This window comes from Eschrichtius robustus, chromosome 2, assembly GCF_028021215.1.
Source record: "Eschrichtius robustus isolate mEscRob2 chromosome 2, mEscRob2.pri, whole genome shotgun sequence".
Lineage (NCBI taxonomy): Eukaryota > Metazoa > Chordata > Mammalia > Artiodactyla > Eschrichtiidae > Eschrichtius > Eschrichtius robustus.
Genome location: NC_090825.1, coordinates 59,236,445 through 59,263,926, shown reverse-complemented (window position 1 = coordinate 59,263,926; position 27,482 = coordinate 59,236,445). Strand labels below are relative to the sequence as shown.

Sequence of the window (27,482 nt, the reverse complement as noted above, 5' to 3'; positions counted from 1 at the left end):
CTTATCACAAAGTTTTTTTTCTGACTCTAATATACTAGTCCTCATTTTTCTGGGGCTCTAACAATTAAAAATAGGGGGGGAATAGCAATACCTATGAATAATTTTTAATGTTAAAGGGAAGAAATATTTTACTAGCACAATAACAGAGTTACAGAAACACCAAAAAGAAATTTCCTATTGGGACTTCCCAGTCCAGTGGTTAAGACTTCTTCCAATGCAGGGGGTGTGGGTTCGACCCCTGGTCGGGGAGCTAAGATCCCACATGCCTCACAGCCAAAAAACCAAAACAGAAAACAGAAGCAATATTGTAACAAATTCAATAAAGGCTTTAAAAACAGTCCACATCAAAAAAAATCTTAAAAAAAAAAAAAAGAAATTTCCTGTTAGAATGATCCTATTTCAAATGTTCTTACCTTTTTGAAACTCTATAGCATTGAAACTTTTTTTGCTCTGAACATCCAAACATTGTCCTGTGATGGTACAGCCCTGGACAATTCAGCAAACCTTCACTGGATTTCCCAGTGAAGTCAATATGTCTTGGGTTTAACTTTGAAACAAATTAAAAAATTTAAAAACTGAAAAAAAAAAAAAAGTGGATTCTGAGGAACTTGTGAACAGCCTCAGTTTCCATATCTTTAACAGAAGTGGATGGTTTCAGCCTCTTTCAGTCTGAACATGACCTAGCCCTGTGCTCTAACTTTACTATTGGAAATAGTTTTTCTATTGCCTCATGTTGTAATAGGACATGAGGGAATCAATGTGAGACTGGCAAATATCCCATTTTCTTAAGGACACACCGAGGCTTTTTTGAACTATACAAGTATCTGGCTGTGTCTTAAAGAGTATTAGATCCTTCTTATGCAGCGCTTCTTTTGGGTTGTGGCCAGCTACCACTGGTGGCAGACAGCGCCTCTTGGGTTTCAATAAGCACAAATCAGCAGCACCTCATCTCCTGCTGCCCGTACCATGGGCATGCTCCTCCCCAGAGCGTCCCTGTCCACTCAGAGAGTCGAGATACCGGCAGGCTCCACTCATATGCAGCCTGGAATTAACATCCCATTGGGGTAAACAGATCAATTCTTACTTTCTCCCCATATGAATTGTCCTGAGATGCACTAGTCCATTCTTGAGGTCAAATAATCAGTTGTTCCTGATACCAAGTGTTGGCCAATTTGGTAAATCACGCTGGTCTTGGCTCTCCCTCCTTCCCCATCTCACTTCCTTTTTCCTTCACTCCTGCTTCCTTGGATCTACACTCCTGAAAAAAGCAGTTGCTCATAAACTTTGGTCTTGGGCTCTGCTTTTTAAGGAACTTACATGACAACTAGGAATGGTGTTCAGTAAGCGGCTTCCCTGGTGGCACAGTGGTTAAGAAGAGTCCACCTGCCAATGCAGGGGACACGGGTTCAAGCTCTGGTGCAGGAAGATCCCACATGCCACGGAGCAACTAAGCCTGTGCGCCACAACTACTGAGCCTGGGCTCTAGAAGCCACCACAATGAGAAGCCCGCACACCACAACAAAGAGAATAGCCCCCGCTCGCCGCAACTAGAGAAAGCCCGTGCGCAGCAATGAAGACCCAATGCAGCCAAAAATAAATAAAATAAATTTAAATCACAGATCAATAGGTTTTTTTTTTTAAAAAAAGAATATTGTAAGCATCTTTTAAAGCTTTAATCTAAACTCTAGAAATTGTATATTGTCTACAGCACCAAGTAATTAGTGTTAGCCTAATTCAACTTAAATTCAACAATTAAAACAAGCAGTAAGAGTATGTAGTCATATTTCCTGCTTATTGCATAAAGAGGTTACCCAGATTTTGAAGCAAAGTCAGTGGAAACTGGCCATACTGAAGAACAGGTGGGGACAATGCTTTTCACTAAATACCTTTCTAAAAACTTTTTATAATCATGTGAACATATTACCTGTTTTAAAATTAAGCTTACCATTCACAATCAGCATGAGATGAAGATGTAGAACTATAAATTCATGATATAATAAATGGACTGACATTGCTCGTGATTTTATTTCTGGTCTTATAGACTTAGAGTCAGAATTTGATAATGGAGAGCCTTAAATTATAATGAACAGGTGCACATAAGCTGATAGAAATTGATACTTGATTTCATATTTCAGAACTTTCTCAGATTACAAAAATAATGTGTGGTTAATATTTTTTAAAATATTGGAAAGTACCAAAAGTACAAAGATAATGAAAATCACCTGTAATTACATCACCAAGAGATTAAAAAACATTGGAGCATACACCTCTGGTCTTAAGTGATATATTACACATAGGTGTTATTTAAAGCCAACAGTAACTAAATTTCCAAAGCAAGTTTCTCTTATGAAATAGAAATAACCATTAGTGATTTCAATACTATGGATATGAGGTGTTAGGCATTTCACAGGCATTCTCCCTTCATCATCACCTCAATATTATAGAAGAGATAGACCTTTCCCCCATCCTATAGAGAAGGAAACTAAAGATCTGAGAACTTGAATGTTAGCATGCCCAAAGGGTCACAGCTAATAAATGGCAAAACCATGATTCAAAACCATGTCTGTCTATTCTAAAACCCTGGGTTTTTTCATTTACCATAATGTTCCCACCATCATAATTTTTTAAAACATGATATACAAAATCCTAGGTTATTCTATCACTAGATATGTTATCACATATTATGTTGCATCAAATGACAGAAATGGGAAAATCATATACAACTTGCCGTAAGCAAAACCAAAAAATTGACTTTTCAGTGGTTGGAAAGTGTAATACCATTTTTTCATCTGTTAGAGAATCCTGTCACTGCCATCTTCACAGTTGAAAGGAAAATCAATACTACTGTTGGAAGAACTTTACGGGGAAGTTCTTTATTCTTAAAGGAACAACTTTATTTCAAGAACTGAATTTAAGAGGACTGAATACTGAATGGAAAATCATTTAAATACAATTTCTTTAGGCATTTATGAAACTGCACATTTCTTGGGCCTTGAGTCAGTTTCACTTTTAAACTGACGAATCTTTTCTGGAAAAAATGAGATAACATGATTAATAGCTAACATTTATTAAGTACTTGGCTACATGTCAGGCACCATTAATCCCACAACAGCCCTTTAACACAGACACTTTCCTAGTTAATAACTGAGAATGCCGGCAGAGTGAGTTCTGTACAGAACTTGCTCAAAATCACAGCCCATTATTTGTTGGAGTTCAGCTATAAGCTCACACAGTCTCGCTCCGGAGTACATGCCCTCACCCACTGCAGTGGGCTGCCTCTCAGTCTTCCCTGAGAGTTCTTGTGGACACTCTTTCATAGAAGTGAATAAGTTCAAAATTGAGGGAACAAACCCAGAGCTATGAGGATAATGTCATGGAAGGTAGGCATAATCCATGCACTATTCCTCGTACCTACCACTGCTTGAAACTGAATATCGGATCCGTGATCTGATGTGCATTTATGTTCTCAGTTTCAGGTAAAACTACACCAGTGAAAATAATGGTGATAAGTTTCCAAAGCATCTTCCCTGACAGTATGGTCTTTGGCAGAGTGATTTTTAGCAGTAATCCCAGCTGGCAAAGTAATTGCCTGTCTGCTCTTTTCTCTCAGCACAGAAATAACTTTTTCAAACATACTAACTTGCAGAGTTCCCAAGAGGAACAGGCATGTTGAGCAAGACAATTCTCAGTTGTAGAGCACTGTCCTATAAGATGGTTTAGCACTCCTGCTCCCGTCCTCCCACCCGCACCCCTCCCACACACACACACACACACACACAAAAGCGCTCCTACACTTTTCAAGTGCCCAGCAGGGAATGACACTGAGAACCACCAGGCTAACAACAGGACCAGTGCTGATTAAGTCACCATAGGAGAAGCTGCATGTTCTGACACCAAGCTGGGACTGCTGTGGCTCAGGGGAGCACTTTTGCCGACCGTCCCCTACCATTTTAAGAGAGCGGAAGTTCTCATCTGTTGAAAATGGTAACTCACCAGCTAGTTCTGAGAAGCCCGCGCACACCAGCTCTTCGTACAGGTGCTTGACCGGCGTGGCCTGTGTCACCAGGGCCCCGTGCAGCCAGATGAGCAGAGCCCCGTGGCCGTGTTCATGGAAGCTCTCCTCCCCCGTGGCAAGCACAAAGGGCAGACGCTGACTCCTCCTTACTGTGAACTCAGTTCTAACGCAAGTTCCATATGACTGTGGTTGCATGTTCATTCCTCCCCTGGCAGCTGTGAGATAAGAAGCCCAGTGGATGAAAGCCCTTCCAGTCACCTCACTGGTACTTCTAGGGGGACCAGAGTTTGGAGTCTCTCAGCACTTGCCACGCACCTGCTGTGCTTAACACAGACGAAAGCTGAAGATGAGAGAGGGGAGGGACAATCTTAAAGAGATGTGGAGCTTTTCTTCAACGTTCAGGTGGCACTGCTAGAGGCTAGCACTTCTCAAACTTAACATGCGCAATCCACCTGAGGGTCTTGTTAGAGTGAAGATGCTGGTTCAGCCAGTCTGGGTTGAAGATCTGCAGGTGAGTAAGCTCCCAGGTCCTGCTGCTGCTGCTGCCCGTGAACCACACCCTAAGCAGCCAGCATGCACCCACCTGCCGGTCCAGCTTCCAGGAAACTCCTCTGGTGGAAGTCTGCAACCCCTGGCCAGGCCAGGGCTCTTCACGGGGCAGATCTCACTAGACGCCTAACCCCTGAGAGGTGTTGGGGGAAGTGCTGGGATACGGAGATGGGAACCGTGGTCACTCGCGGCTGGAGGTCACAGTTACAAACCCGTGCCAGGTTCCTAGCTCTGCCAGATGCCGAGATGAGGAGGGCCTGAGCTATGGGGAGGAAATCCGCTGCACAGACTGTTAGAGGGGCAGGCGTTTCAGGGAGAACAAACTATATGCATGAAGAATGTACTCCTAGGGAATTCCCTCGTGGTCCAGTGGTTAAGACTCTGCGCTCCCAGTGCAGGGGGCCTAGGTTCGATCCCTGGTCAGGGAACTAGATCCCACAAGCTGCAACTAAAGAGCCCACATGCCACAACTAAATAGCCTGCACTCGGCCACAGAGATCCCGCACACAGCAACAAAGACCCGGAGCAGCCGAATAAATTAAAAAAAAAAAAAAAAAGTACTCCTAGGTGAATCCAGTTCCTTTCTTAAATCTTGCCGTTACCGGACTAATTTTTCTTAATTACCATTATCAATGTGTCATTCCTTTGCTCAAAAGCCCACCAACTCCATTGTGCCAGTAGCATAACCCAGGGTTACAATGTAATTGGATTGTGAATGTTACTATTATCATGCCAACTAGATTATCAATTCCATCAAACATGCACCATGGCTTACAGAGCTGATGTATCTTCCCCTGGCACAGCTAAACACACTCTAGGCCTCCATAATATGTGAATGAAACACATCAAAACTCCCCTTATCCTGATGGCAAGTACTCTGAAAGCACACTACATTTCCAAATCAATTTTTTAGGTCAAGAGAAATTTCCAGAAGGCAACTCCATTTTCCTAAAGACTTCACAGAACACTATGTGCCTAATTAGCAACAAGGAGAAATCTTAACAATAGAAAAGAAATCTTTTTAGAAACTGTAGTCAATATTCAACATTTTCAATGCATTATCTTCCATTTTTTCACGTGAAAATGTATCCTTAGAATTAGCAATAAAAGTGTCATAATTTACTTGTGTGTGGTATAAGTAGCATGTGCCCATGGGCTGTGGTTCTGCTATCCCCAATCCCAGGCAATCAATAATGCGATCACCCCCTGAGCATGGGACTCGTTCACATCTCATGACAGCCATGTAAGGACAGTGCTCTGAATAAAAAGTTTTGCCAAGAAAAGTCTTTGCTTCTTTGTTTTTAAAGCTACTTAGTTGATAATGCAAACAAGCTTTCTGTATTTCCTAGGTTTGGGTCAAATCATAAAAAAGCAAAGCTAAGGACTCCGACCTCACTAATTCTGACAGCTGGAGTCTGGCTGAAATGATTCCATGGCTTGGAATCCTCTAACCAAGAGAGCCATGGGTCTCTATCCCACACGTCTCTCATGGGACACCTGGTCTCACCAAGGCCATGATCTACAAGAACCCCTTGCCCCAGGCCTGGTTTAAGGGATTCCTTCCTGGTGTGGAAGCCCTAAACAGTAAGCCTCTTGTTAGGGAATGAATCAGTTCACCCCAGGATGATCTCAAGGAACTCCAGAAATCAGGTGGCTTCCCAGTGACAAGCCAACTGTTAAATCCTTGCTTCCTTCGTGCCCAATTCAGTTGGGAACCTTAATTTCCTTCTAGGCTAAATGCCACCTTTTCAATATGGCTCAATAAAAGTAATCATCCTTTGCAAACTTCAGTCTACTGCAGATTCCCATGAGTACTAGCCGTCTGCAAGGTTCCCAATCACCTCTGTGGTCCTAAGCTAACTGTCCCCACTCCTGGGCCCCTGCAGTCTGTTGCTTATCAAGAGCACTGGACACCCACTTGGAAGATGGGCACCAGTAAGGATGGCTCTTCCTAATACCGAATGCCTCCTGCCCACATCTCCTGGGCCATGCTGACCTGACCACTGCTCCTCGATGGCTCTGATCTGGGCGTCTGTAAAGTTCCACAAATGGGCCAGCCTCTGCCACTCGTTGGCCTTCTGCTGACGGTAAGCCAGGTGCCAGCGGAGACTGCAAATGTGCCTGGTCTCCTGACTGTGATCTTGCTTGAACATCAGAGTAAAGCTGGTTGATGGGTCCTTGATGTTCTCACCATGCTCCTAGATTGAAGGTAATTGTATCAGATGATTTCAGACATTTTCTACTGATTGCCTTATTTCAGAGTATACACGTATATATTTTTTCAGATGTAACCCACAGAATGGTAACTGAGACTATGTTTTCAATATTAACTATAACTGGATCATTTTTTTGTCATCCAAGATAGAGACAAATGTCTGAAATAGAAAGCTGGAGTCTGGACTTCCCTGGTGGTGCAGTGGTTAAGAATCTGCCTGCCAATGCAGGGGACACGGGTTCGAGCCCTGGTCTGGGAAGATCCCACATGCCGCGGAGCAACTAAGCCCGTGCGCTACAACTACTGAGCCCATGTGCCTAGAGCTTGTGCTCCACAACAAGAAGCCACCACAATGAGAAGTCCGCAACCGCAACAAAGAGTGGCCCCCACTCGCCCGCAACTAGAGAAAGTCCCTGCACAGCAATGAAGATCCAATGCAGCCAATTAATTAATTAATTAATTAAAAAAAAAAAAAAAAGAAAGAAAGCTGGAGTCTGTCTGACACAGGAAATGTGAGGGATTTTGCCATGCTGTATCGCCTGCCTCTATCCCAGCCTGCTTACCACCCCAAAAGAAAACAGAGGGGGTATGTTGACTACAGAAACGTCACAACAACAAATGCATCTTTAAAGGCGTTACTTTCAACCATATCCCTTTTTCTTCTTTGGGGTGTTTGATTTTCTCACATCAAAGTTTCAGTGGGGCCCAGATTGGATGTATTCTTGATAAGACCCCATAGCTGATCCCTCCATGCATCCTGCTCTCTGGTGACTGGGAGGAGAGCAAATGAGCATCCTAACTCTGGGGGCCGAGCAGTGGAGAACACAGGCTCCACATCATTTTGTATTACAGCCCTGCAGCCAGGCTCAGCCCAGTAGCACCGTGCCTGGATTGATTCTTGTTTTCTGATTTGTCAAAGATTCCTTTTGTCCCTTTTTAAGAATCCACCAAAAAAACTCACAAAAAACAAAAAAGAATCCACCAGAGTCCTATAGAATCCAACCAAAACAACTGGAGAAAATCTCAAAGTGAAAGCAGGGGTCATGGTTTCCTATGGCTGCCCTTGTCATACACATGCCAGCAGGGCTCCAGACAAGCCTTCCTCTGGACAGTGGGAATAAGGGACACGCAGGACACAGAGCCCACCAAGAGGTTTGTGACTTCCTATCTATTCTCCTTTCCTCTTTTACAGATAGTGAATTTTATCTTCATCTTTCATTTAAATAAAAGTGAGTCAGTGAAAGGTACTCTGAACAGCCATACAGGAGTCAATGCTGGGGCAGGAAGTGGACTAAAGGGATATGGGGACCTGGTTTTGGAGCCCTGTGAGAAGAACGTGGCGAGGCTGGTGCCCCAGCCACCAGCAGGGACTGGCCTGCACCCTCACAGCATCAGTGACCTCCTCCGGAAGGCCTACAGACTCCTGGGAAACTTGGCCAAGGAGAACAGCAAGACCGTTCTCCGATATCTGGACTTTGTGAACAGAAGTTGGAATAGGAATGGGAGGAGTTCATTTCCCATAATTTTTTCAGGGTCTTCTTCACCCCAGCCTTGCTCTACTCCCACAGTGCCTGGCCCCCAGGAAATCCTAAAAGAGGTAAAGCCGAGGGTGGGAGATCCAGAAACTTGGGAGCTGTGGGCACTGCCCTTTTTCCTTTTCTCCTCGTTCCATCTCCTGAAAATGTTAAATCCAAGGAGATTAAAACCCCAAACACCACCAGTTAAAGGGAAGAATACAAAATGCCTCTGCTTTCAACTCCGCATTACAGCATTTTTATTTCTTTGAGAAACATGCCTGCTTTGTGCGTTCCAGGATTGGCCTGGGCAGTCCTTCAGGCTTCCACAGAAAGGGCCAGGGATTTGGAAAGCCCAGGTCTTTTTCAACAGTCAGTGGAAGCATTAATAACTTGTCTGCAAAGCACTGAACTATTTGCAGGAATAACATAAGCCAGAACTGGAGGAAATTAAAATAGCATAAGCCACGATTTTAGGAAGCTCCCATTTACCTCTGAACCATTGAATTTATTTTTTTAATATAAATTTATTTATTTTATTATTTATTTATTTATTTATTTTGGCTGCCTTGGGTCTCTTGTTGCTGCGCACGGGCTTTCTCTAGTTGCAGTGAGCAGGGGCTACTCTTCGTTGTGGTGCACGGGCTTCTCATTGCGGTGGCTTCTCTTGTTGCGGAGCACGGGCTCTAGGCACGCATGCTTCAGTAGTTGTGGCACGCGGGCTCAGTAGTTGTGGCTTGCGGGCTCTAGAGCGCAGGCTCAGTAATTGTGGCTCACGGGCTTAGTTGCTCTGAGGCATGTGGGATCTTCCCGGACCAGGGCTCGAACCCTTGTCCCCTGCATTGGCAGGCGGATTCTTTACCGCTGCGCTACCAAGGAAGCCCTGAACCATTGAATTTAATGATGGATGATTAGGTGGTTAGGTAGATGGGTAAATGGATATGAGAGGGGAAATTCCAATCATCTTTTTAATCTTTTCATTAGGAACCATTTTATATTAGGCCAGGATATAAACGTGTTTAATAACAAAGGGAATTTTAAATAATAAATAACAATAAATATATTTGGTTAAAAAAAATTTTTAAGGCTGTATATTAAAAAAACAAGTCTTCTTCCCACTCCAGACCTCAGGGTCCCAGTTGTCACCAGGGTTAACAAATCTTAGCATTTCTGGGGGTCTGCTTCAGCTATATGTATGCATTATTTATGATTTTCAAAGTTCATCCAACTCTCACATCTTAAGATTTGTTAGGAAAGAGGGCTTATTCATCTGGTGGAAAAATAATTTATTCTCATCTAGGAAAAAGAATCTAAAAATGCTAAGAGGAATTAAAAATAGAACCAATGAATATTCCTATTTTTAAAGAAAACGTGAAAACAAAGACGGAACTTGGGAAAGTCATCCTCAATAAAATACAGTGATGATCTAAGAAAACAAGAATGAGGCTAGGACAAAGAGCAAGAGGAAAAAGAAGAGAGACTAGAAATAAGAGGAGGAAGGAGAGCGATTAAACAGAATTCTAATTGTCAAATGTTATTTTGTTTTGTTTTGCCCTACAGGCAAATAAGAAAAGTCGGGGGAGGATAGTGTGGCCTTTAAACTGATGCCCATATACCAGGACTACTGAGCCAATTAAACAGTACTGCGATCAAGGAGGCAAATCAATGCCCCTTAAGGATTTAAGGGACATTTCTCAGGATTGGCAAATTAGAAAACAGTCCGGGCTTAAGGCTCCTCGGGGGTAGACATGTGAGGGACTAGGACCTAAATTCTGGCTCCAGCCTATTGGACCAGAGTGGACATTCAGTCTAGGACGGCAGCAGAGGGTGGTGTCTGGTGATGAAATTCCTGCCCGAGGGCATAGACTTGAATCTTGGAGGGAAGGGCATTCTACTGAGAAGCTGCGTGAGTGGCAGCTATCAGAGGGAGTACTGATGAAAGAAGACAGAAGGAATGTCTTGGAGACAAGTTTTTGTATTCTCAAGATGAATAAGGTTTTTGTGACCATCGCAGAATACTTGAGTGCTGGGTAGCTGGCACAGCGGTATGTGGAAAACTGCAAAACCCTAAATATGAACTTCCTTACCACTCAGTAGAATGCGAGTCTGGGAGCTTCCAGAAGGGACCATAGCCAGAGACTCCGTGACAGCAGGCACAGCCAGCAGCCAACCACCCGGGGCATGCATGCCAGGCTCCTTAGAGCCAACATGGACTGGCCTGCTTGGCCCAACTGAGCTCTGCACACTTCAGTTGCAACCACTGGTGCTGACAAAGGATGGAGGGGAAGAGAGGCAGCTGTCCACGCCGCAAATTGGACAGCACAGGACAGAAGGGACAGCTATAACACACTAACCAGGGCCCTGCCCACTAGAGCAGAAAAAAGAATTACACAGACCCCACCCTGCCCTGTAAGAAGAGGGGGCTGCAGAAGAGGCCCTCACTGAGCTGAATTCGGCCCTCCTTACCTCTCTCCAGGCGTAGCACCTCTTGGCTTTAATGAGCGTGTCCACGATGAGGCTGCAGTTGCTCCTGGCGGCCACAGCCAGGGCAGCCTTCCCTTGCTAAAAGCCAAAAATCAAAGAGTCAGGCAATGCGGCCTACTGGTTAGGAGCTCTAGCTTTGGAACAAGGGGGCCTGGATTCAAATCTTGATCCTACTGCTTCCTTGCAGGGCAAATCTGGGCCAGTCCTCAGCTTCCCTAGGTCTCCATAACTACCCCTCTGTGTAGTGGTGAGGGGCAAGTGTGATAACTCGTATAGGGTCCTTAGGACTGTGTGTGGCACAGTCTAGGGCTGTGTGTGGTAATCGTCTAAGAGGTGCTAGATATTGATAGTGTCAGGTGCTGTGTCAATGAGGCAGGGGGAAGGATTTGGGCTTAGGGACCCAACATCAACAGGTAACGTTCTACACTTGCTCTATCAATGAGAACCCAAGCATTTCTCCAAGACCCGCAGGGTCTCCCTGGCTCACTGCACTGTGAAGTCCTCAGCAAATAACGTAATCATACGTTTTTCTCCTCCAAAGTCTGACCCCACCTGTGGCAGAGGCTTTAGTCAGTGTCCCATGCCCCACCCACCACAAATAGCCTTTTTCTTCTAAAAGAGACCTCCTGATTTTAGCTGGGCACTTGGCCACCCCGAACATTTCCTGGTCTCCCTTACGCTTGGGTATGTGAACTAAGTTCTGGCCAATGGTATGCAAATGGAAGCAGCACATGCAACTTCTGGGAAGTTTCTTTAAAAGAAACTTCAAAGTTTCCTCCTCCCCCAGTGGAATGCTTGCATGATGGTAGGAGCCTGAACAGCCACTTTAGATCAAGAAGTGAAAGCCATGTGTTGAGGAGGGCAGAGTAATAAAACAGAAAAGGGATGGATCTTATTCAGAATACAATCAATAATGGTAACCCTACATAATACAGAATTCAGCTCACTGGACTCCTATCCAGAATTTTTTCCTATTATATCATACCACTTCTAACCAAAGATGAGGGGTTGGGGTTGGAATCTTAACCAAATGGAATGAGCAATAAAGGCTGTTCTAGACATAATTTGGGGCATGAATGGCCTGGCGCCCATATGGTACCTTATACAAATTACAAATGACATAACTTGGTCAAGATGGATATAGTTCAAAGCTACAGCACACAGCTTTGCAAGCAGTGTCCCCTAGATTTTATGCAGTGCACAAGCTATACATCTACACTTTTTTCCCAAATAAAAGATGGTGGTTCTCATTTGTTTTCCAAATGACCCATGAAAAATCTGCTCAGGGATCCTGAAGATAATTTAAATGAATGGTCAGAAGTAACCTCGGAAGAAGTTCCAACCTCAGAAACCCATGTTTCTATGCTTAGAGATGCAGAAACTTATCCTGATAATTCTCTCACATGGCTGAGTATTTGTGAAATGCAACTGCCACCAATTCAAATGATTTGCCTGCTACTCCAGGAACTGAGACCCAGGTGAGCCTGAAAATTAGAGCTGAAAGTAATCAGCGTCTAATCGAAAGAGACAGTAATGAAATTAGGAAGAACTGCATTTTGCAGGCATTTAGCAAGCCTCTAATTGTATGCTATCTAAATTCTGGCTTGTAAAGCCATCTGAATCACCATAATTAGCCTATTTTGGGAAGGCAGCATTCTGGGAGCCAGAGGTTTCAAGCTCATAGGAAAATCTTCACAGGGAGTATAGCTGGAGTAGAAATCCAAATACTTGTGCTGTTGAGGGTGGGTGGCCCTCGGAGAGCTTTGTGACGCCACAGGCTGAGAGGACAGGGAAAGTCAGCTTTATACCAAAACTTGGCTCCTTTTTTTCCATCCAGAGCAGACCTTAATTCAGTCTTAGAAACAGTCACTTATCTTTGGTAAAAATTGTGGGAACAGGCAGAAAAGATAGTTTTTATTCATTAATTACATATGTCCTGGGTGCCAGCTAGGCACCAGACGCGATGAGAAAAGAGGGAAGAGGAGAAAGGAAATCTGGGAAATCAGACTGAGAGGCCCAGGAAACTGTGGCTTTTGTTCTGAAAACAGAATCAAGCTGTAGCACAGAACGTGTTCACTGGAATATCCAGTCCACTTGCAATGGGGGCCCAACATAAGTTCCCTGCCCAATGCTATAGATTCTCTACTCACCAGACTGCCCTGGAGGTGTTAATGTTATTGACAAAGTAGAATAAAAGAAAGCAGGAGAAGCTATTAACATTTAGCTACAAATGTTAAATGTTAATACTAATGCTAAATGTTAACAGAAGTTAATGAGCCACTAATGGTGGAATTCCACCTAAGTGATAGAAATATGGGTGATCGTGTTTTCCTCCCCTATGCTTTTCTATGTTTTCCAAATTGTATTACTTTCATGATCAGAAAAAGAAAACTGACGGAGACAAGTAAAATAACATATCACTACTTCAGATCCCACAAACATGCAATGTGTGATTCTAGGGAGGACAGACTAGGGAGGACGCAGGCTTGCACTAGGAACAAGGGATGCACTGAGCTGATGACTAGTGAGGGCGAAGAGCAGCAAGGAAAAACTGCAACTTCTGGAAGTGCTGGGCAGCCAAGCAGCCAGTAGCCTTGGCTTTGAAGCTCAGCTCTGCCTCTTACAATGGCCCTGATGTCATCAAATCTTCTCATAAACCAGGATACTTTCGTCTGCCTCACAAAGGAGATGGGAGAATTGAGCTAAAATGTGAGTGAGTACCTAGCCTGGGGGGATAATTCTCTTCTTCCCTTATAAACTGGGATAATTTCGTCTGCCTCACAAAGGAGATGGGAGGATTGAGCTAGGATGTGAGTACCTAGCCAGGGGGGACACAGTGTCTTCTTCTACACCTTTCAGTAAAGCTGGAACCCCAACCCTGCCATGGCTGAGCCTGCGGAACTGCGTCACATGAAAGATACAAAGCTGTCTTTAAAAACACACCTACACAATGGCCTAAGGGTGCAAGCAACCCAAATGCCTATCCATGGATGAACAGATAAACAAAATGTGGCATATACATACAAGGGAATAGTATTCAGCCTTAAAAAGGAAGAAAATTCTAACACATGCTGCAACTTGGTTAAGCCTTGAGGACACAGTCCCAAAAGGGAAAATATTGTACCATTCCACCTAGATGAGGTACCCAGAGTAGTCAAATTCATAGAGACAGGAAGTGGAATGGGGCTGAGGGAGGAGGAAATGAATGTTGTTGTTCATAGAGTTTCAGTTTTGCAAGATGAACGAGTTCTGGAGATTGGTTGTATAACAAAGTGAATATTCTTAACACTACAGAAATGGACATTTAAAAATGGTTACAGGAATTCCCTAGCAGTCCAGTGGTTAGGACTCCGAGCTTTCACTGCCAAGGGTGCGGGTTCAATCCCTCGTTGGGGAACTAAGATCCCGCAAGCCACGCAGCACAGCAAAAAAAAAAAAAAAAGTAGGAAATGAATAAATTAAATAAAGATATAAAATAAATGGTCAAGATGGTACATTTTATATTGTGTGCATTTTACAACAATTAAAAATTTTTAAATAAATTTAAAAAACAAGTTTAGACACATATAAATTTATTTATTGCAGTTCTAGTTATAATAGCAAAAGCTTAAGGACAACTTATATGCCCATCAGTTGATAACTAAACAAATTATGATATAACCACACCACAGTCTATTATGTAGCTGTATAAAATAGAAGAAACTTTCCATGTACTTATATGGAATGATCTTTGCTTTATACTGGTAAGGGAAAAAAGCTAAATGTAGGACAATATGCATAGGTATCCACAGTTGTGTAAAAAGGATGGAGGAATGGAATAAGAATATAATATATTTACGTTTGCTGTTATATGCATAAAGAAATTCTGGCAAGAACATAAGAAACTTACAATAATAGGTATGTATAGCAAGGATAGTATGAGAGCTAGACAAATAGGGACGGGGTAGATGGGAAATTTTTACTGTAAAACCTTTACTAATTTTTAAATTCTTGAACCATGTGAATCTATCATCTTTTAAAAAAACTAATAAATAATTTGAATTTTTAAAATGTATATTTTACTGTTGAGAGTAAAAATTCTTACCAACTTATCTCAATTAAAATTGGGATGTTACTATCAAGATACAAGGTCTCTCCAATTTGTGTCCATTTCACAAAGGATGTGGTAATACTACCTCTCAAGGCTTACAGCCGACAGGGAGGACTCAGCAACCAGCTCAGCTAAACAGAGTGAAGCCCATGAACTCACCTTGTCAACAACCTTTAGGTCACCGCCCGCCTTCCGCAGGGTTTCCACCAGTTCCGCATTTCCAAGATCAGCAGCTACATGCAAAGGAGTTTGCGGCCTCTGACATGAGAAAGTTCAAAAATGTAATCCAAGCATGTTAAGGAGAGAAAAAACTTGCATAGTAAAAAGACAAAGAGAAAGCAAAGGTGTCCTACACAGGCATAAGGGAAAATAGATAAGGTCACATATTTTTAAACAGGTACAGGAGACATTCATTGCAGTGTTATTTATAACAATGAAAAATTGAAAGGAAGTTACATGTTTAATAAGGAAACTCATGAGATAAATTATGGTATATCCACATATTGGAATAGTAGGCAACCGTCACACATGATTTTTAAAAATGATTTCAATATGGGATACCTAGAGTAGTCAAGTTCATAGAGACAAAGTGAAATGGTGGTTTCCAGGAGAAGGGGGAGGAGGGAATGAGGAGTTATTGTTCAATGAGTGTGGAGTTCCAGTCTGGGAAGATAAAGTTCTGGAGATGGATGGTGTGAGAGTTATGCACATTGTCAGTGTACTTAATGCCACTGAACTGTACACTTATATGGTTACAATGGTAAATTTTATGTTTATTTTGCCACAATAAAAAATAATTTCAGAGATTTTTAAAAATGAAAAATGCTTATGATACAACATTAAAAACCTTAGGAAATAACACTATCTAGCTGAGCTCAATTTATAGAAAAAAATAGAGGGAAAGAAGGAAATGCATTGGTGATGTTAAGAATAATAATGTCTAGACGGAGGGATTAGAGCTTATTTTTATTGGCTTCTCGATGCTTTTCTCTATTTTGTAAGTTTCCTACATTATAGTGTATAAAGGAGTGCAAGACTTCTAATTTCTTTCTTGAATAACCACTTTCCCATGAAGAGGATAAGAATGCTTCAGAGAAATATATGAAATCACAAGAAAATCACCCATCTTAACCACCCACTGAAAGGAATGCTGATGTGAAGACAATTCTAAAATTTTAGCACAGAAAGGAACATTGGTTATAATCTAGCCCAACTCCTAAACCAGAGAGAGGAAGCAACTTCCCAAGGGTCACACAGCTGGGCAGTAGCATCTAGCCCAGGACTCTTGCTACTAGAGCATATGGTCAACATGCTTGGGATGTTAACATAATTAATATCAACAAGCATTTACTAAAGACCCACTTTTAGGTGGCAATGTGCCCCTCTGGGGGCTCATTATCCACGACATCGAACTTACACTGACAGACCTATCAAAAGTGTACACCAACATGGAACAGCGACACAAGTGTCATACATCAAATACCCATAAAATCTCCCTGTGGCAAAACTGCTAGAAGTCTAGAAGGCAGGAAATGCACCAAAATGTTAACAGAGTTCTCTTTCTTTGGGGGGATTATAAACAAATTGTAAGTTTTTAGCTTATTGATGTTTTCTTACTTTTATATATTGTGTGTATTCCTGGTCTAACAAAAACCATAAATGTTAAAGTCTAGTTCTATAATTGGGTGGCAGCCTAGCAAGCCTCCTTCACTGCAGTGGATCTAGCCAGTTCTGGTGAAGCCAGAATCACTGTGTGTTCTGTCCATGTGTAGAGCAAAGACTCTGCCCATGAGGAAAGATGTGGGGCATTAACATAGTTGAATACATATGTATGTTTAAAAATAAGAGATTTTCTTCCCCCAAACTTTTGGGATAGTAAAAGACCAGGGAGGAGGACGGTCTCTGGGGAAGGAAGGGACGGACGGGGAGTTAAGTCCCCATTCAGCTCAGGGCACCAGGGACCTCACAGGCTGGAGTTGGAGCAGACTGCAGAGATCTGATTCAGTGCTCTGGTTTCACAGATGAGGAAACCGAGGATGACACAGTGGGTTAGGACACGCATGCCCACCGCACGTGGCTGCTCCCTCACCTGGGAAGGGGCAGCCAGGAAGGAGGGAGGAGTCCAGAGCCTCATCTGCCCTCAGGGCTCTGGCAAGGGCCCTCTCCCGAGAGTTTTCCTTCCCACTCCTGACCTCTGGAAGAGGGTAGCCCTTCCCAGAGCAGGCCCTGGCTCAGACAGCACCCACCCACATCCTTTTAATTCTTCTACCTCAGCATTTCCATTTCCTGCCAGTGATGGATGCCTTTTATGCGGCATTTGATTCTGCTCCAGTGGTCTGAATTCATGGTGATTTTTAAAAAAATTTCAGGAGGTCTCTTTTGCCTTTGGGCAAAAAGAAGATACATTTACTGTCTATAACATAGAAACAAAGCTTTCTTTCTTGTGGAGAAGGGCTCCCTGCCAATTACAACATTTCACACTGGGGGAGTAGCTTTTGATTTAAATAGCCTCCGGCAATTTACCTCTGGGCTACTGTTTATCTATCAGAAGTACTGGGCCTGTTAAATGTGAACAGTTTAATAACGCACTGGCTGAATCCCAGTTGTGCGTTTGAAAAAGACAAAATATGTGTGTGCAAGTGGGAGTGGGGTTTACAGAAGCAAAAGGATAAAAAAAATGAATGTGCATATTCTTCCCAGGAATCTTTAGAGCACCTTGAACTTGATCAAAACTACCTCTAAACACATATTGAGTTGAAACAAGAAAATAGACTCTCTAGGTTCTGATTTGCTTGGCTTACCTGATTTAAGATGTCAATATCATGCCGTGCACTTAATAAGCTGTTTACCACTGTGATATGGTTATTGATAACAGCTAAATGAAGCGGGGACTCCTTAGGCTGCAGAAAGAAATGACATTTCAAATTCAAAAGATTCTGGCTTCATCAATGAGATCAAAAAGCGACTCATTTCATCAGACATTTCCTGATAATCTCCTGAATACTGGTACTTCCCAACGTGGTTGCAGGCCCTTAGTAAGTCTTCAGCAATCACTTCCATGCCAAGGTTGTACAGAAATCCCGCTCACCAGCAACCCACTTTCCCACTTCATTCATTCTAGAACTTGACACTGAGCACCTATTATGGGCCAGGCTCTTTTCAGGATGTTAGGGGTTCAGTGGTGAACATGGCCCATCCTCAGGAATCTTTCATCTAGTAGGGAAAGCAGATATTGATTTTTTTTTAAGTCACAAAATAAAAGTACAGTTACAGATTGTGATAAGTGCCTTGAAGGAAAAGTGCACAGTGGTAAGAGAGCACATGTGGGTGTGGGCCGAGGGCCAAACTTTCTGGAAGTCAGAAAAGGCTTTCCTGAAGAATTGACATTTGAGCTCAAATATGAAGGCTAAGAAAATATTAAATAGCTTAACTGCAGGACTTGCCGGAGGCTTCAAAGAGCTAAAGTGCAGTGGGAATAGCCACAAGGAAGGAATAGCATTCACCTTCAGCCTTTCCTGAGTTGCTCTGATCTTGGGCTCTTTCTCCCTAGAGCACGTTGTGGGACTAATGCCCCACTCACCCAGGGGCACCGTCCATGCTCAGCCCTCCCACCGATGTAGAGTCCAGCCATCGCGTATTCACCGGGCCCTTGCAGCCTGCTCCCCTTTCCTCCTCCTTTGGGGCTAAACCGCCTGTCTTCCAGCCATGCGCTCAGCCACCTCTGCCACGGGCTTCTTACCAGCCCTGCCAGGCTCAGTGCCCACCTCCAGGGTCACACACACAACCTCCTGCTGCCTTTGCTCCCACCCAGCTGCCACTGGCCCAGGAAGCTCGAGAGAAAACACATCTCCGGGGGTAGAAAAGGCAGATGCAAGGAGGAAAAAAGGCGAGGAGAACACAGGTAAGGTGTGAGAGAGCGAGGTGAGGGGCATTTAGTGGGGAGGAGAGGGGCAGGGGTACAGGTGTGAGAGAGCAGGGGCAGACGATGCAGTGAGACTGTGCGGACAACAGTAGTTGAGCTGAGAGGCAAAACGCGTGGGAAGAGGGAACACAGATGCTGCCAGGTGGGTGGCGAGGACGGCGTGCAGTGTTGCTCAAGCGGAGTACATGATATTAATCAGCATCATTTATGCACATACAGCACATTCTCCTAATGGTGCCTACTACTCACTCACTCCCCCTACAGTTTATACTCTGTTTGAAACACCGGGCTAACAGCTTTTCATTCACAACCACCCTAGCAGTTAGGGCTTCTCTTCCCCACTTTATGTACGAGGCACAGAGGTGAAATCACTTCCGCGAGGCATCGGAGCTAGGAAGGAGCAGAGACAGGATTTGAACCCAGATCTTCCTGACTCCAACATCAGCACCAGGCTCCTTCCCAGGAAACAGGGGTAGACGGATGGAAGAGAGATGTAGTGAGTTAGCAAGGGATTCACCAGCACACAGAGGAGAAGGAAAGCAGGGGTAGGTGGAATGCTATGTCTGCGTATGTCAGACTGTCCAAGGGTGAGCAAGGGAAGTGGGAGACAGATGGGGCAGAGGGGCAGCAGGAGGGGAAAGCTTTCTGTGCAGACCTCTTCTGCTCAGGGAGGACCTTCTCTCTAGAGGCGCTAAGGATGAAAAAAGAGAACGTATCCCTCGTCCCAGGGATGTAAGCAGTGCCCTTCCTGCTGGGACCATTGGCCTTGCTGGGGCCCAATTCCTCCTGAGAAACAGGAAGCATCCTTGGATGGACCAGGCAAGGTCAGAACCAATTCCCCTAATGCCATTCTCCAGAAACTACCAGTCATGGTTTAAATCACATCCCTCCTCTCCAGTTAATACAATAAATAGTAATGGCTAAGCAATATCAGAGAAAAGAATATTCTCACAGGAGAAATGAAAGTAGAGTGAAAAATAGGGGAATGTTTCCCCATCTAATTCCAGCACAGAGGGCCTTTGTTAATTCTACCAAAGCCAATTCGAACTTCAGAAAACCTAAATCAATACAAATGACTGACTTGCAAAAGAAAAAGAAGATCGGTCAGTGAAGGGGGAAAACTAATCATTCTCCTTCCTATTAACAGCAGTTTCATCATTGTCCCAGACTGATAAATTTAATACAAGACTGGCATCTCTAGATACATGAGAAAATTTAACTGCAGCAAATGTAAATATTTAAAACACAAAGATTTCATTTTGTTCAGGAACTTCAATGACTTTCTAAAATTCATCCCTTGGATTGTATTTCTTAAGATTAAGACTCGGTCTCCAAAAGAGGTCAGTCGGCCCTCCCAGAAAGAATTCCTCCTTTGTGATCACTTGTCTCCCCCTCCAGCCCTTCATGCATCTGCAAGGAGCATCTCCCAGCACTCACAGAGCTGGGATCAAAGCCCATGTTATCATAATAGACTCACTTCCACCTTCTGGTGCAGATCAACGTTCTCACTGAGAAGAAAGCTGACAAGGGATGTGTGGCCGTTCCGGGTTGCTATCTGCAAAGCACTGATATTGAGCTGCAGAAGACAGGTGGAGAGAGAAGGCAGGGAGGGATCCCCATTAGAATCTAGCATGCTTTCTGGTGTTCATTCCATGGTAATCAATTAATACAATAAAATAGTATGACTAGTTAAAAAAGAAAATTCAATGTGTTTCTGATCATTTGGGGCTGGGGGTGCTTTTGGTTGCTTCTAGGTATCTCCCATTTAAAAGAGACAGAGTCCTAGACAACACATGCCTCAGGCAAATATGAGCTAAAACCGCTTCCCTTCTCCAGGAAGTACGAAGTGGACTAGGGCCAAGCCTTCGCTCTATACACCCTGCAAACCCCCTCCTTGAGCCAAAAGAGCTGAACTTGGTATTGGCCCCAGAAGTGCATCCACCCTCTCCCGCCCTGACCACTTACTAGCAACTCTCTCCTTTGCAGGTACCACCTCAGAACTCAGCATGATTGCTGCCTATGTGCAGGTTCCCTCACAGCCCTTTCACTCAACTTCTTTAGCGTCTCTCCTTCACTTAGTGCCCAGGCTAGAGGGCGAACTACTTAGGTCAGGGCCTGCTCTTGATTATCCTGCCCTCCTCCAAAAGGCCTTGCAATAAGACAAGGTCAGTGAATAGTTATTGACTGATTACAGTTGGTCCCCCAAATTCACGGGTTCTGCATCTGCAAATTCAACCAACCATGCATCAGAAATATTCAAAAAGGACTTCCTTGGTGGCGCAGTGGTTAAGAATCTGCCTACCAATGCAGGGGACACGGGTTCGAGCCCTGGTCCGGGAAGATCCCACATGCCGCGGAGCAACTAAGCCCGTGCGCCACAACTACTGAGCCCGCGTGCCACAACTACCGAAGCCCGTGTGCCTAGAGCCCATGTTCTGCAACAAGAGAAGCCACCGCAATGAGAAGCCCACACACTGCAATGAAGAGCAGCCCCTGTTCACCACAACTAGAGAAAGCCCGCGCGCAGCAAGGAAGACCCAATGCAGGCAAAAATAAATAAATAAATAAATTTATTTAAAAAAAAAAAAATTCAAAAAAAAAATTCCAGAAAGTTCCAAAAAGCAAAACTTGAATTTGCTCATGTGCTGGCAACTATTTACATAACATTTACATTATATTTATAATTATTTACATAGAATTTACATTGTATTAGTTATTATAAGTAACCTAGAGATATGTAAAGTACATGGGAGGGGACTTCCCTGGTAGCGCAGTGGTTAAGAATCCGCCTGCCAGTGCAGGGGACACGGGTTCGAGCCCTGGTCCGGGGAGATCCCACATGCCGCGGAACAACTAAGCCCGTGCACCACAACTACTGAACCTGAGCTCTAGAGCCTGCAAGTCACAACTACTGAGCCCGTGAGCCACAACTACTGAAGCCCACATACCTAGAGCCCATGCTCCACAGCAAGAGAAGCCACCGCAATGAGAAGCCTGCACACCACAATGAAGAGTAGCCCCCGCTCACCGCAACTAGAGAAAGCCCATGCACAGCAACGAAGTCAAAAACAATAAGTAAAAAATTTTTTTAAATAAAGTACATGGGAGGCTGTGCATAGCTTACATGCCAATACTATGCATTTTATTTAAGGGACTTGAGCATCCTCGGATTTTGGTATCCCAGGGAGGGGGTGTCCTGTAATTGCAGGATTGCTGCAAAGTATTTTCAGGTCCTCAGAATAAGGAGGCTGTAGGTTAGTATGTTTTCCTAAAATGGCTGCATAAGTATGTCCCATCCAATCTGCTCTTCTGCAATGTGACCCTGCCACTCCCCACCAAGGAGTGGGGTTTATTTCTTCACCCCCTTGAATCTGGGTAGACCCTGTCACTGCTTTGGCCAATAGAATATGGCAGAAGTGACAGTGTGCTAGTTCCAGGTGTGACCCTTAACTGGCCTGGCAGCTTCTGCTCCCTACATCATGGAAGCCAGCTGCCATGCTATGAGAAGGCAATGCAGACGCCACACGTTGGTGCTCTTGTCAAGAGCCCCAGCTGATAGCTGACCTCAACTGCCAGGCATGTGAGTGAGCCACTGTGGACATCCACCTCAGGTAAGTCTGCAAACGACTGAAGTCCTGGCCGAAACTGACTGCAACCACATACCCGGCCCAATGTAAGAATCTCCCAGCTGAGCTCAGTCAACCCTCAGAGCCAGGAAAGATAACAGTGCATTGTTCTAAGCCACTGTGCTTTGGGTTGGTTTGTTATGAAGTAATAGATAAGTGGTATAAATACTCACAGGAATGATACACGCTCTGACCCACTGGAGTCTAGCCTGAGCTGATACTAAATGCCTGTATGACCTTGCATAAATGGCCTCTCAAGGATGGGCCTCTATGTCTTCCTCTGTAAAAATGACATAACCACCTATATTATTAGTTTTCTATTGCTGCTAATAACACATTACCACAAACTTAGTGCCTTAAACAATACAAATGTATTATCTTACAGCTCTGGAGGTCAGAAGTCTGAAATGAGTCTCACTGGGTGAAAATAAAGGCCTTTCTGGAAGCTTTCAGGAGAATCCACTTCTTTACCTTTTTCAGTTTGTAGAAACCACCCACATTCCCTGGCTTGCAGCCCCCTTCCTCCACCTTCAAAGTCAGCAGTGGTGTGCTGAGTCCTTCTCACGTTACATCCCTCTGACCTCCCTGCCAGCCCCCTCCTTCCTTTTTAAAGGACCCTGGTGATTACATTAGGCTCACCTGGATAATCTCATTGTAAGGTCAGATGATGAGCAACCTTAATTCCATCTGCAAAGCAACCTTAATTCCCCTTTGTCATGTAACCTCACATACTCACAGGTTCCAAGGGTCATGATGTGGACATCTTTGGGGGCCGTTATTCTGCCTACCACACCATCCTACCTCTTTCTCTCAAACCAAAGCAACACTTGGAAAATAAATGAGCTAGTAAATGTGTACAAGAATCACAAGTATCATCTTATTCATTCCACAAAAAATTATTGAGCACTTATTACGTGTCAGCCCCCCTGTTAGACCGCGGGGGCTATGACTAAACCGACAAGATCTCTGACGTTACATTCAGTAGGGGTGGACAATCAGTTGATTGGTAGATCAGTAGATCAGTAGATTTAGAACCCATTTATTAGATTCTAGACATTATTAGAAAAATAACATCAGCTAGTGACAATGAGAATGCTACAATGAGAAGTAAAATAGCATGACTGGATGGTTACTTTCCAGTGAGTGATCAAGAAAAGCTTCTTGGATAGGGTGACGTCTAGACTGAGATCAGAATGGTAGGAAGTGTCCCCCTAATGGAAAGATCTGACACAGAAACAGGCTTGCGAAGAGCCCAAAGCCAGGAACCTGATAGTGGGAAGAGCTGTAGGAATCTGTGGCATTTCATCCATGAGGCACAACAGGCACAGTGTGTAGGGCCTACAGACTTTTTAAGAGCTTAAGAAATATTTGAAATCTTAAAAAAAAAGGTTGGGCTTCCCTGCTGGCGCAGTGGGTAAGAATCCACCTGCCAATGCAGGGGACACGGGTTCGAGCCCTGGTCTGGGAAGATCCCACATGCCAGGGAGCAACTAAGCCCGTGCGCCACTACTACTGAGCCTGCTGTGCTCAAGAGCCCGTGAGCCACAACTACTGAGCCCGTGCACCACAACTACTGAAGCCCACGTGCCTAGAGCCTGTGCTCCGCAACAAGAGAAGCCACCGCAATGAGAAGCCCGCGCACCACAACGAAGAGCAGCCCCGGCTAGCGGCAACTAGAGAAAGCCCGCGCGCAGCAACGAAGACCCAATGCGGCCAAAAATAAATAAATAAAATAAAATAATTTTTTAAAAAAAGTCATGCCATTCTTTTTAAAAAAAAAAAAAAAAGTTGGTTCCAAGATACCAAAAGAAAAGCACAAAACTGAAGTGAATATTTAATCGACATGTTCATACTTCGTTGACTGCTAAATGTAATCTTCATAAAGTATTCATTACACTGTAAACAATTTGTAGGTTAAATTTTTTCACCTCCCTCAAATTCTCAGGTCTGCACAGAGTTCTAAGAAATCAGAGTCAATCATAAATTAAGGTAGTTTATCATATCCAAATGATTGTAAATGCACAAATAAAAAAGCCTTTAAAAAATAATTTACAGCAAAAGAAAAGAGGTATTTAATGTGGAATGCGGGGGCATTTAAAGTTATTTGATAAGATGTGAGGATAGGGCCTCCAGAAATATGGAATTCTTAGGGTCTACAGAAAGTCTTCACTGGACCCAGGGTAGCTAGGCAGCCTCTCCACCCAGCCCAAATGGAGGCGGTCTCCATAGGCAGCTAAATCCACAATCTCTCCCCACTAACCTCCTCAGAAATGACTCGACCTTTACCCCCTCCCCTTCCCTGGGTGGGTGCAAAGCAAGCTCCTGGAGAACAAGACTAACTAATGTCAGCGGGTGAAGAATGTCCAAGATCAAACACAGTAATCACCCACAGATGTGAAAGCAAAATGAGTCTCACACAACCCTGGTGTGTATCCTTGCTTCTGGCTTCCTGCTTCCTGCTGCTTGTTTCCCCCGGGGCCTTTACTGGATTGGGCGGAGACAGGTGTGGACAGCAGTGGGGGGCTGAGGCTCTTGATCCAGGAAGTGTGCTAATGAGCTCCGGGGAAAACCCAAGATAATGTAAAAGATGTAAAATTGACTTAGGACAATTTCCAGGCTGTCTGGATGAGGCCAAGGCCATAAGGATATGGACAACGTGGAGCCTACAGTCCTGGCAGGGTGGGGAGAATGCGAGCATGTGAAAGCCATTACAAAGCAAAACCTTCAGAGGGCCAAATAATTAAGTACAGAAGGGAGGGAGGCACAGAGCAACTGGGTGAGCCAAAAGAGTGATCCCAGGAGGATCTTGCTAATAAGGGAGGCCTTTCCAGGGAGGCTGCAGTCCGGGGGCAGAGGGGCACCTGGGCATGACAGAAAAACAGCACTGCTCTCCATATTCTGAATGTTTCCTGGGTCCCGTGAATTCTTAACTTTGGGCTCATTTATTGCATTAAAAACCTTGCAACGTCAGTGGGAATCACCTCACCCTACATATTCCACTCTCTTGCAATCTTGTCTATGTATATATAGTTTTATACAGTGAGGGACTTACCTGGCAGTCCAGTGGTTAGGACTCGGTGCTTTCACTGACATGGGCCTCGGTTCCATCCCTGGTCAGGGAGCTAAGATCCCACAAGCTGCTCAGTGCGGCCAAAAAAAATTAAAAATTAAAAAATTTTAAAAACAAATGAAGATCAGTGTCAAAGGATCTCAGAACCAAAGTATTTTGTATTTAGAAGAAGGCATCATCCTGTCTTCTTCAGGCTCTAGAATGACCTCTTGGCTTTTTACACAATTTTCTTTTTCAGCATCTACTGTGTATAAGCCAGGTACTACTTGTTTCTAGGAAGAAAACAAAGTAGAATAAAAGTGTCTGTTTGAGAAGCAACAACTATCTGCTACTTTTGCCCTATTTTCAATTATTCTCCAAATAAATTATTCCCCAAATAAATAGGAAGAATGGTATTGTTTTCGAGGAAACGTTAATAGGGGAATGTCAGAGGTAAGTCATTAATTCTTACCCCAAAGTAAGCAAATTATTAATACAGTTGGCCCTCCAAATCCCCCTGCCCCCCACAGTTGGATGGATAACCACGGATAAGGACTGTATTATACCATTTTACATAAGGAATTGGAGCATCCATAGATTTTGGTACCCCTAGGCAGGTCTTAGAACCAGTCCCCCGCGGATACGAGGGACAACTGTATTAATTCTACAAAAGCCCAGTGAATGGGTCAGTGCAGGACCAGATTACCCAAAGAACATTCTGAGTCCCCCTCCCTGTGTGAGTAAATAGACATGGAGCACATACTTTATTTGGAATGTTGATATCACTTCCTGCTGCCAGTAGCACTTTGCTGCATTCTTCATGACCTCTTTCAACAGCTAAGAAGAATGGTGTTTCGCCATTCTAACAAAAGGAAAAAAAGTTAAAATTAATTGCCCCTTGGCATGGAATGAGATTACTTGAGAAACAGCATGCTTTCTCTATCTCTTGTGCATTACTCTTAATAGATAGCATTTACTGAGCATCTATGTGCCAACTTATACTGCCAAGACTATATGCTTTGGCACAGTTTAACTGCACAACGACTCTGAGGTCAGGGTTATTATCCCCATTTTACACATAAGGAAACTAAGCCTCAGTTGAAAAGTGGCAAAGCTAGGATGCAAGTCTAGCTCTTTGGCTCCAAAGCCTGCATTCTTAACTACTCTGTTATGCTGCCTCCTTTCTCACCTTCCCTCCATCATTCATACTCTCAATCTTTATTAATCTAACAAACAGTTATTAGACACCTGCTGTTTGTCAGACAGTAGTAGGCATTGGGATTGGGAAGACAACTAGAATCCAGACCCTGTCTACAAGAAGGTAACAGCTTGTTAAGAAAGATAATCATGGAAATGAGGAACTAAAATGCAGTACGAAATACAAAAGTAGAAGCACATTTGTACCAAGTACAGTTTTAACCTTTAAAACTGATTTAAAATATTGCATGTCATTTAAAAGAATGTAATACCCTACCTTAGTAATTAAGGTCCCTGAAACTCATTATGATAAACACTAGTAGGACAAAGTGAGTTTCGTTTAGGCCACAACATAGAAAAGAAGGAACTGGTCTCACACAATAGCTACTTGGATATTTCCCCCTCCTCATGCAGACTCTTTCCTAAAAATATTGGGAAGAAATGCAGAATTCCTTCCCCATGTCCTAACCATTCTCCACCTTGGACAGTATTCTGCCTAACAGCTAGGATAAGTTCAGACAATTTTACTTGTAGCTAATTAGGTTCAAACAATCATGTTAACAGGGACAAAAGAGCATGGAACCAATGTTCTTATCCCACCGAGATGGAAAAACTGTATCCCAGCAGCTTCCCCTGAGAGCCTGGGACAGCCATCTGTTAGAGAGGAATTTCTTTTCATAATCTGCCTTCTCCTTTTCCAGGAAAAGAGATGCCAAAAGGCAAACCCCAGTGGAAAAATACTTGCAAAAATTGTGAAGGAAAGAATTCATGTCTTTAATATATCAAGAGCCTAATAAACATTTATATCTTTGACCCAGCTA

At 43.7% G+C, this 27,482-nt stretch overlaps 1 protein-coding gene across 1 annotated transcript in view; it reads right to left on the bottom strand.

The window, feature by feature from the left end:
• Positions 1 to 2,966: 2,966 nt before the first annotated feature.
• ANKDD1B (ankyrin repeat and death domain containing 1B) overlaps positions 2,967 to 27,482 on the bottom strand; it is a 55,770-nt gene continuing 31,254 nt past the window's right edge. The window contains 7 exon segments of the mRNA XM_068534833.1: positions 2,967 to 3,028; positions 3,994 to 4,120; positions 6,541 to 6,762; positions 10,760 to 10,855; positions 15,027 to 15,125; positions 17,669 to 17,767; positions 20,267 to 20,365. Coding sequence (XP_068390934.1) covers positions 2,967 to 3,028; positions 3,994 to 4,120; positions 6,541 to 6,762; positions 10,760 to 10,855; positions 15,027 to 15,125; positions 17,669 to 17,767; positions 20,267 to 20,365 — 804 coding nt within the window.